At 35.1% G+C, this 10,302-nt stretch overlaps 2 protein-coding genes across 3 annotated transcripts; both read right to left on the reverse strand.

The window, feature by feature from the left end:
* Nucleotides 1-142: 142 nt before the first annotated feature.
* LOC108981095 (28 kDa ribonucleoprotein, chloroplastic-like) lies at nt 143-2,720 on the reverse strand. The gene is made up of 4 exons (XM_018952175.2): nt 2,140-2,720; nt 1,386-1,487; nt 783-1,055; nt 143-684 (listed from the first exon to the last, which is right to left on the reverse strand). Exons 1-4 carry the CDS (start codon nt 2,671-2,673, stop codon nt 631-633), a joined length of 963 nt encoding a protein of 320 aa, XP_018807720.1. The 5' UTR covers nt 2,674-2,720; the 3' UTR covers nt 143-630.
* Nucleotides 2,721-4,091: 1,371 nt separating this feature from the next.
* Nucleotides 4,092-9,533, reverse strand: LOC108981113. 2 transcript variants are annotated; one of them, XM_018952204.2, is made up of 5 exons: nt 9,275-9,533; nt 9,039-9,131; nt 5,726-5,818; nt 5,529-5,624; nt 4,092-4,650 (listed from the first exon to the last, which is right to left on the reverse strand). In XM_018952204.2, exons 1-5 carry the CDS (start codon nt 9,285-9,287, stop codon nt 4,385-4,387), a joined length of 561 nt encoding a protein of 186 aa, XP_018807749.1. In that variant the 5' UTR covers nt 9,288-9,533; the 3' UTR covers nt 4,092-4,384. The 2 variants fall into 2 exon arrangements, with proteins under 2 accessions (XP_018807749.1, XP_018807743.1); XM_018952198.2 differs by having other exon boundaries at nt 9,272-9,532.
* Nucleotides 9,534-10,302: the final 769 nt, after the last annotated feature.

A 10,302-nucleotide genomic window follows, 5' to 3' on the forward strand; every position in this document is an offset into this window, starting at 1 on the left:
TAAATGCTGCTGACCCAACACAAAATTAACATTGGCATTTGGCAATGTTGGGCAGCAGCTAGCAGCACTATTTCCTTGCTTCCATTTAAGCTAGCATATGCTTATTCATATGTAGCTGTGTTTGGTAATCAGACTACTTCACTACTATTCATAAACAATTCACTACTAATATTTACAAAGTATTAACTATTATTTACAGATCATCTCAACATCCAAACGTAACCATTTGTGAATGAAACCCATGTAAAATCAAGCTTAACAATACTTAAGGTTTACAGAGATGGCACAATAATAAGCGAAAATGGGCCCCTCATACTAATTACTATAATAAGATTTCCAATTTCTTAGATACAATACTTGTTTGGCCAGGATAAGGAACCCACAAATGTTCTTATGCAGTTGTTGCTATACAGCCTCATCTGTCATGCATGAGTCGATGATAATGATACTTGGTATTTTTTTATCAGCTATGCAGAACGTGATCACGATTAGCATTAGCACAAACCATCATTTGATTTCACAATCACAGATTCTGATAGCCAAATAGCACATCCTTTTCATTTCTTGAGCACCATTGGACTTGGAAGTTTGATCATTAACCTGCCTTTAATTAATACTCTGCTGTTCATCTTATGATCTTTTTCCTTGAGCCAGGCTTACACGCATTGCTCTTCCTTCTAGCTCCTATGACGCCAACAAATAAATAACAGAGCAATTTGTAACACCAAAATATGAATGTGCAAGAGATTCAGGAAAGATGTGGGGAAAGAGAGACTAATTACCGCTCCATTAAGAGATTCGAGTGCAGCTTCCATCTCTGATTTTGTGGAGTAGCATACAAAACCGTAACCACGCGACCTTCCTGTCTCTCCATCAATCAGAACCCTTGCTCCGACCACATTTCCGTGCTTCTGAAATGCTTGTGTCAAACTCTCCGACGTGACTGACCAGGATAGATTTCCAACAAAAAGCTTATGATCAGTTTCTGGATATAAAGGGTCTTTAGGTTTAGGTTTGTCCGAAAAATTCACCCTCAAGGTTCGGCCCATATATTCCTGTGACAAACAAATTCTTCTGGTGAAACAGAAAGAAAGAAAAAAAAGAAAGAAGAACTGAAACAATCAAATTATTTGTGCCTCAAGAATGGGAGGTTTGGATAGTGAGTTGAGATGAAACGAGACTTGAAAGTTGAATAAAATATTATTAAAATATAGATTTTTAATATTATTTTTGTTTCGAGATTTGAAAAAGTTAGATTGTTTATTACGTTTTATTTAAATAAAAAAGTTGTAATAATTAGATGAGTTGATTATCCAAACAAAGCCTTAATAATACACGGATATATGTATGCATAAAAACACATGAAAAGACACACAATTTCTTACTTTTCCATCCAGATTTTGAAGAACAGCATCACAATCTTCAGCACTACTCATGGTCACAAATGCAAATCCTCTGCTTCTCCCAGTGTACCTGTCATACAGAACCTATAACAATTTGTATCAATCAGTAAGGACATAGTGAAACTAATACATAGGTATCCCAGTGCTGGTGTTATCAAACTAAAACAAGAGAAGAAACAACTGTATGGATTGAGGGTCCTCAGAAGGCATTTGATGAGGACTTGCAGCATTAAATTTCCATCTTGACCAGGTTGAAGTTGAAAACACCAGTTGTCTCAAAAGTTTAAGCTAATAGATAGGGTTATTTAATTATTTAAATTATATCTTAACGTCCTTCTCCAATCCTTGTTGAATATTTAAGAAAATTCCACTCATTCCACTTCACAACCAGAAAACCATGACAGAGATCTATTTACTCCTGTTCTCTTAAAAAGACCAGGAGCAAATCATTGAGATGAGACGAGAGGAATATATATAGCACTTGTTATTGCATGCCACTAGCTTTATATGCAAGAGGGAACCGATCACATTCACAAACTAGTCTCTTTCTCCCGTCATTGCATGCCACTAGCTTTATATATAGCACTTGTTACAGAATGAACAAAAATTCGTTAAGAAACTACTACAGCAGCACTGTATCTATTTTCAAACTGAGGCATGATCTGATTAGGCTAATAAACGAGATAGAACAAGCTTGTTGGGTCCTAAATACTAAGAAAATACGCACGCCGATTACCTCAATTAGCTCTGGGCTTCCAAAGTCCTGAATAATGCCAGCAAGCTGAGCACTGTCCACACTATAAGGCAGATTCCCAAAGTAAAGCTTAGTGTTCACAGGACTTTCAGCCTCTCCATCCAACACTTCCTCTCCCAACCCTTCTTCTAAATCAGCTGTCACTGCCACCTCTTCCTGAGCAACAGCAGCTGAAAACCTCAGAAGCCGCCACTTGCTCGAGATGCCGCAGACTGAAAGCTGTTCGAGCCTGAAAGAACTAGATATGGATGCTAACATGCGGGTTGATGAAATTCTGATTTGAGGAGGGTGAGATGGGCAGTGCTTAGAGCGGATACATTTGAGGGTGTGGAAGGATGAAGAGAAAGATGAGCCCACAGACGAGGCTGCAGTGGCTGCCATGGTTCGGGAACTAAGTTCTTGTACTGAGGTTCGTGGTGGTGGTTTTCTTGGATTGGGGGGGGTTGGGGGGAGTGGAAAGGCTGCATAGATAGTGAGCAACAAGAGCGAGGGATGATGGCAGTCGTGTAAAGCCATGTAAGCTAAGCTGATGTGGGCAAATTGTGTCCAGTGAGGATATATGGGGGGATAAGGTGAGACCAAACTAGATCAGACTTTTATATCTGTAATGGGCTTTTCTGTCAGGGTCTGGCTTACCGGTGGGTCTAATGAAATCCATGAAGGTGTCTTTTTTTAATAAAAAAAAATCATCTTACGTTTTATAATCTTTAGTTACACTTCATAATTAATTATTTTTTTAAGTGACACGTATATAACATCATTTGAAATGTGCTATATTAGCCAATGTGACGATTAGTGACAAAATGTAGAATGAAGAGTAGCGATCCTATTTTTTTTAAATAGTTTTATTATATATAATCACTTTTACGTGCTCTACTGATGTGATTAGCTAAATGAGTTATTTTATATTAAAAAAAGTGACGCAGTCAATCACATTAGTAGAGTGCATAAAAAATACACAAAAATGACTGCACATAGAATTTTTATTTTTTAAAATACATTTTTACCTCTAATTTATCAAATGTTACTCATTGTAAAATTACTTTATTACATTTTTAAACTACCAAGATTTGGAAAAAAAAAAAAAATCTGCTTTCAATTTATCAGATTTTATGCACTCTAAATTGACTATCCATTTTGAATGGAAAGTTAATATTGTGGTGTTTAAAAAGTGTATTGATTTTTTTTTTTAACAAAAAAATAAAAAAAAAGTTTCCCTTCATTGGTGATAATCCTTATGCATGCCAATTGTCAAAGATCTCTATCTCTTTCCCAATCTAAATCCTAGAATTCAGGTAGAAACTTTAGAAAATCTGAGTTCAATATTAAAGATGAGCAACAAGAGCATAGGAGTGAAACATGGTTGCCTATAATTCAACAGAAGAGACAGGTGACAAATGATTCTTGCATTTACCCTTGTATAATCGGATAAGATTTAACTTAAGTTGTATTCAATCTCGAAGTGAGAGCTTACAAGTTTGAATGAATCTCTGTGTATTGAACTTCAAATAATTAAAAAGTGCATCATTTAAATTGACAAGCCCTTTTACTCGCACTATCCTGTGTTAGCAATGGTTTGCTGCATCTGCTAGCAACAATTTCATGCGTAGAATGTAATTGTTTCACATTCGAAGGAACGCCTGTGATTTTCATTACTGCACTTACATTGCCATCCCCAGTAATTAAACAACAGCAAGCCCATATGGACAGTAACCTAATTTTTTACTCAATATGAGCACGAGTAATGCGAGTAATGCTACATACAGTCGTGAAGTGCGCAAGCGATGTGCAATCACTTTGAAAAATAATAGGATCCACTATTAAAAAATTAATTTCTTTTAATGTGAATCTCGTGTTTATTCTTTTTTTTTCAAAGTAATTGTACGGCACTTGCGCACTCACGACTGCAATTATCATTTCTTTATAAGCACAGATTAATCAGTATCAATACTAACTTCTTGGTAAATTTTAATAGAGTTTATGACTATTCACAACAATATTTAGTGAGTATGATATAAATTGTACACTCCTTGGAATTCATACACTGGAATTAAAGGAAAGATTGGGGGGTGGGGGGGAGATTGAAGCTCCTGATGCAGAACTCTGCCTCTCATGTGAAGAAGGAAGAGAGAGAGCATGTTCCATTCTAGAAAGGAAAGAAAACCCATATACGAGTATAAATCACTGAAATATGAGTACTAATCCGCTGGCAACTAATCTAATGGTTCTAAGTTCCCATAGAGCTTGGTTTCACAGTTCTAAGATATTTTTTCTGACTTGGAACTGATAACGCCGACCCTTTCTTTCCTCTAAGGTTGCTCTTACCATCGTCAGCATCCTTGGAAATCCTCGTGTTAAAAGGACTTTCAGCGATGGTGCTCGAGATAGCCTTACAGTGCACATGGCTGCTTTGAACCAAGTTAGGATTCTTCAAAGCTGAAGGTTGCTTCACTTTTTTACTCCTATTCTTGTTTCCAATCGTCACATCATTATCTGATTACAAAATTACCAAATCCTAAGAGTTAAAACTTTTTTCCAATAAGAATATAGACTGCAAGTTCGAATCTTGTCCGTGTGTGTGGATGTTGTGACAGTAAGAAGTGCATTATAATATAAGTGATGCAGTAGTTTCAACTTTTAGATTCAATAAGATAATTCTTTCTCTACCTAATATATACTGATTGCATAAAAATACACATTTTATAACTCAGTTCCATCTGTGAAGAGCGAAACATCCTTTTTTTTTTTTAACCTCGGCTTGTCCATCTAGCCAAAGATTCTTCCCAACATCATGAGTTCATCATTGCATGGAATTCATTGATTATAAAATAAACCAATAGTTTGTTCCAATGAAGTCTTCTTACAAGGTCTCTATCAGTGCAATGAAACAAGAAACCTTCATGATTTTGAGATGTCACTATGCTCTATCAAAATGAAGTAAATGGAAACGTGAATGATTATTATGTGCTGCAACCACAGAAGAATGCATTCTAAAGTTGATTCTGTTTGAACATGGAAGTCATTATGGTGATAACAATCTTCTTGTGCTGCAAACCCAAAGTCTACTAAAATTTTTTAGAAGCTTTCTCCCAATATGGTCAACTCAAAGATTTTATAAAAATAGAATAACGATCATTACAAGAACTGCCAAAAGTAAGATAGTCATCTCCAAATATATTATAAGTTTTCCTACTCTAATATATTTTTTTAACATTTCCTATCATTTCATTTAGGAGTACTTATTCCAATAAGGTCTATATGAAGTTCTTGAGCGCATACCTCAGGGCATTGATCATCACTTAGCCCGATTGCAATAGATAAATAAGAAAAGGAAAACATACGATTATAATGAAATAGTTAAGTGAAATTACCTGGACTAGATAAAATGGCACGTGGACGCAGGATTGAACTGGCCCTATCATTTATTTTATCATCCTTGTCAATTTTCTTATCATTCTTCCCTACTCCTGTTAAGCAAAAGATTCAGATGTCATAACTACGAGATATGTCTATGCAAGAATATACAAGTGATTTTTTTCTCTCCAAAATTTATCAGAGCAAAACAAACCTTCAGATTCAGAAATTGTTGGCATAGGTGCATTCGGTACATAAGAGATTGGAATTTTTGCTACACATAGTGGAGATAAGTCTTCATGCTCCACTTTCAAAAGGAAAAATGGGAGAGGAATGAAACGGATAAGAAGTTAAGGATTACAGAAGTATAAAACCAGCCAATCAGTATACACGAAGGAAATACAGATAAAAAATAATAACATCACCATGGCAATAAATGTTCTTAAATAATAATAACACTGCTGTAATACTGTTGCAGTTGCAAAAGCGAACCCATCTTTTAAAGTCTACAATTATTCGTATCAAGCATCGACCAACCCCATAAATAATCAACAGTTCATCCTGAAATCAGTGTCATTTGAACCAAACAAACTTTTCTTCCAACTTGAAAGGACAACATATCACAAGGATAGATGCATCAAAGCTTCATAACAGGAGTAAACCACAAAAAGATATTCATCAAAACGATCAATCTCCCGATGATAGGTTGCACTCGTCAACCTAATGTTCATTTCATGTGCTCCAAATCTTCAGTCACGCAACAGGGTGTCACTAATCCATAATAAAGCACTCCTGACCTAACAACACATACAGTTTCCTTTTGTAAGACAAATTATTCTGTGATTCTGGTTAAATAGGAGAAGCCCAAGGCATGTTATACACTTGAACATCACAGTTCCTTACAGCCAAAGGTAAAACCTTCTCAAGAATCAAACACTTTAAAAAGAGGAAAAAACTTAGAAATCTCATCATCAGGATGAGGATATATATTGCACTTGCCTTTGGCGTTCTAGAAAAAACAATTTTACTTTTTCCTTGTATTCGAAGTGATTGAGCATTCCAATCTAGCCTAGGACTGAGATGCTGTTGACAGAAAATGAATTTACAGGACCTGTGGCTGTAAGTCACTCAGACCAAGTTCCTTTCCCTGTTTGTTTTCTACTCCCTGCACTACTGATTCTCTGGTAAATTTGCATTGTGTTAAATGAGATGTCAACCAATTAGATCCTTACACATGTCAAGTGAAATAAAAGCTGAACTTGAAGAAGTCATATACATGGAACCACCTGAAGGCTTCACTACAGAAACCACAAGGAATCAAGTGTGTTTACTAAAGAAATCACTTGATGGACTTAAACAATCCCCAAGACAGTGGTATAAAATGTTTGATTCCGACATGATTCAAAATGGTTTAAATAGAAGCAACTATGACAGTTGTGTATATTACAAGCAACATGAAGGAAATCCAATATATCTATTACTATATGTGGATGACATGCTCATTGCTTGTAAGGATAAAAACCAAATTGTTAAAGTCAAATGCACACTGAAATCAGAACTCGAGATGAAGGACTTGGACCCAGCAAAGAGGATTTTGGGAATGGAGATAGTAAGGGAAAGGGAGAAAAGGCTTTTCTACCTATCTCAAAAATTATACATTTCAAAAGTTATCAACAAGTTTGAAATGAATCAAGTAAAAACAGTCAACACTCCTATTGGACACATACTAAACTGTCAGTTACTCAAATACCATAAACAGATGAGGATAAAGAATTTATGAAGAAAATCCCTTATGCTAACATGGTGGGAAGCATCATGTATGCCATGGTATGCACTAGGCCTGATCTAACTTATGCAGTTAGCTTAGTTAGCAGGTTTATGAGCAATCCAGGAAAGCCACATTGGCATGCTATCAAAAGTGTTTTTCAATACTTATCTGGTACAAGGTGTTTGGGGCTAAAATTTGAAGAAAACAAGCAAGTAGGTTCTGAATTATAAGGGTTTGTTGATTCAGATTATGAAGGAAATTTGGATACAAGGAAATCCTTAACTGGTTTTGTGTTCACTATTTTTGGAGGAGGTATCAATTGGAAGGCAAACCTACAGCCAGTGGTAGCCTTATCAACAACTAAGGCTGAATATATTGCTATGACCGAGGTAATAAAAAAGGCTATATGGCTAAAAGGAATATCTCATGAATTAGACATGATTAATGGCAGTGTCACAATTTACTGTGATAAACAGAGCACTATATATCTAGCCAAGAATCATGTTTATCATGAGAGATTCAAACATATAGATGTCAGATTACATTTCGTGAGGGATATCTCATATCCGCTGGGGAGATTGGGGTGGAAAAGGTTCCTACTGAAGATAATCCTTCTGATATGATGACAAAATCATTACCTACAATCAAGTTTAGGCACTGTCTAAGCTTAATTAATATAGGAAATTGTTAAGTACCCATTAGGGGGAACTTGTGGGAACAGCCAAGAGGGAGAAGTCAGCTTACAAGGACTAAATGCTTGCCAAGGTGGAGATTTGTTAAATGAGATGTCAACCAATTAGATCCATACACATGTCAAGTGAAATAAAAGCTTGCAGCCAATGTAAAAACTCGAGAGAAAACAGACTGCTTTGAGGTGGAGGACAAGCTATATAAGAGGTTCTCTGTAATTCATTAAAACACAATGTAATGCAGCAAGTGATACAGGGAGGGAAAAGAGAGAAAACACGAGTGATATTATCTTGTAATACTCTAATATGTACTTTAATGATTTCTGCAATAAAGAAAGGCTCCTAGCTGCTCCTGCCGTGGATGTAGATCATTAGGATTGAACCACGTAATTCTCTTGTGTATTTTTCTATTGCTTTTAATTGTTTAAGTTTTCTGTGGAGTTCTTGGCAATCTTGGCAATATAGTTCAATTCTGCAAACCAATACAGAGGTGACAGAATTATAACACATTGCATTCCCACAAGTGTTAATTTTATTTTTCTTCCCCCAAACATGCCAAAACCCGGGCCCAGTTCAAACGCAGGATGTTTCCAAACAGAATACTAACCACCCAAGTTACCCCCCTCTTTTCTTTCTTTCTTTCTGTAAATTACGCTCGAAATGCAACTTATAGCATAATAACCCAAAATAGCATTTTCAGACGGAACAATTTATTTGATCGATCAATAATTACATACAATCCCGTCTATCTTTGACGAGTACTACTGAGACCGAGCAGATACTGATTTAATCTTTGAAAGCCCATTGAAGAGTTTAATCGAACAAGAAAAAAAAATCAATGACAGTAAAAACTAGAGCAACAGGCTCAATTGATTTAGCAGAAAACACGATAAAACAAACAAGATGATAACTCAAATTTCACCCCGATAATCAATTTTAACATGGAGAGTCTAAAATTCAGGACAACCAAAAATCTGAATCAACCGTGGCAGCAGAACATGTAGTTTAACAAGGTAACCAATCGTAAATATAAAAACCAAAAACTAAAACATGCTTGGAGCAAGAAGTACCTGGAAAACAAGAATCATCATTCAAAGGAAACAAAGAACTTCCCTTAGGATCATCTTGTTCGTTCTGTTCCTTCACCTTCACCTTCGGATACACTTCATGGTCCCCGAAAAAGAAAAACACAAAAAGAGAAGAACCCACTTAAATACACGATTAAAATATCACAACAAACATGGCAAAACCAAGAAAATAAGAACAATGATAAGAAGACGAAGATTAAAACAAAACAAGAAACCACTTCTGTCTTCCATTTCTGTCGTTGCTGAAATTCCGGAGCTTCTTCAGCTATTTTAAGAAAACCATGAAAAGGAGAAGAAAACACGGAAAGTATGTGTTTTGCGATGCAGACGGCCGTAATGTTGGGAACGACTTTTTTTCTACGAGAGTTCGATGGACGTCGGAGCAAAGGGTCGCAAATAGTAAGGAATGTGCAATTGGTTGGGTCAAAAAGTACACTTGGCAAGTCGGTGACTTCTCGGAATCAGATACGCCTCCGAAACGGAACACGTCATGTCAACACCTTTGGCAAGTAGTTCCGTGTCCACTCCAATCCTTTTGACTCCAATTTAGATTTGAGTCGTGGTATACGAGTCTCCGATTGAAAAATTCTTTCTCACTAGTCACCAATTATTTTTTTACATTTTATAAAAAACATATATATATATATATATCTATAAAAAAATACTCATATACCTTATAAAAAAAATTATAGATGTGGGATATAAAAATAAATACTAACTGATATATAGTATTTGATATTAAATAATTTTTTAATATATTTTTAGAGATTTTTTTTAAAAAAAATTCACAAATTTATTTAAAAATACTTCTTTAACAATTAAGTAAAAAAAAAATATAATAAAACATCAATAGGTGACTTGAAAGTTTTTCTCACAAAAAGATTAAAGTCGAATTTAATAACAAAATTTATGATTATAATAAATTAAATTAAATGGAGCCTCTCATCAATACTGCTTATTAGGCCCTCTTTATAAGTCTTTCATAGTTGGAAAATTGAATATGCAGTACTGCCAACAAATTGGTATAGAGCCTAAATTCGATTTACATTTTATTTGCAATATTATTTTTAAACTTTTCTTACAAATTATAAATCAAATCGTACTATATTATTAATCTAAAAGATGTGTCCTCTCACTAAGCCATAAATAAAATATTTCTTACATCATATCTAAAATGTCATTACCAATTATTTTAAATTTTTAACTTTGTTTATTATTATTTAAGAGAATAATGTTTAGTATAAGC

This window comes from Juglans regia, chromosome 12 (genome assembly GCF_001411555.2).
Source record: "Juglans regia cultivar Chandler chromosome 12, Walnut 2.0, whole genome shotgun sequence".
Lineage (NCBI taxonomy): Eukaryota > Viridiplantae > Streptophyta > Magnoliopsida > Fagales > Juglandaceae > Juglans > Juglans regia.

Bases quoted from the DNA above. Each gene is read 5' to 3' on its own strand.
- LOC108981095 (XM_018952175.2), bottom strand. From the start codon at position 2,673: ATGGCTTTACACGACTGCCATCATCCCTCGCTCTTGTTGCTCACTATC. The intron at 1,056-1,385 runs GTAAGAAATTGT...TGTTTGTCACAG, and splicing joins TTCAAAATCTGGATGGAAAA to GAATATATGGGCCGAACCTT. The intron at 685-782 runs GTAATTAGTCTC...TTGGCGTCATAG, and splicing joins TCGAATCTCTTAATGGAGCG to GAGCTAGAAGGAAGAGCAAT.
- LOC108981113 (XM_018952198.2), bottom strand. The intron at 5,819-9,038 runs GTACTTCTTGCT...TCCTTTTGAAAG, and splicing joins TGATGATTCTTGTTTTCCAG to TGGAGCATGAAGACTTATCT. The intron at 5,625-5,725 runs GTTTGTTTTGCT...TTTGCTTAACAG, and splicing joins AACAATTTCTGAATCTGAAG to GAGTAGGGAAGAATGATAAG.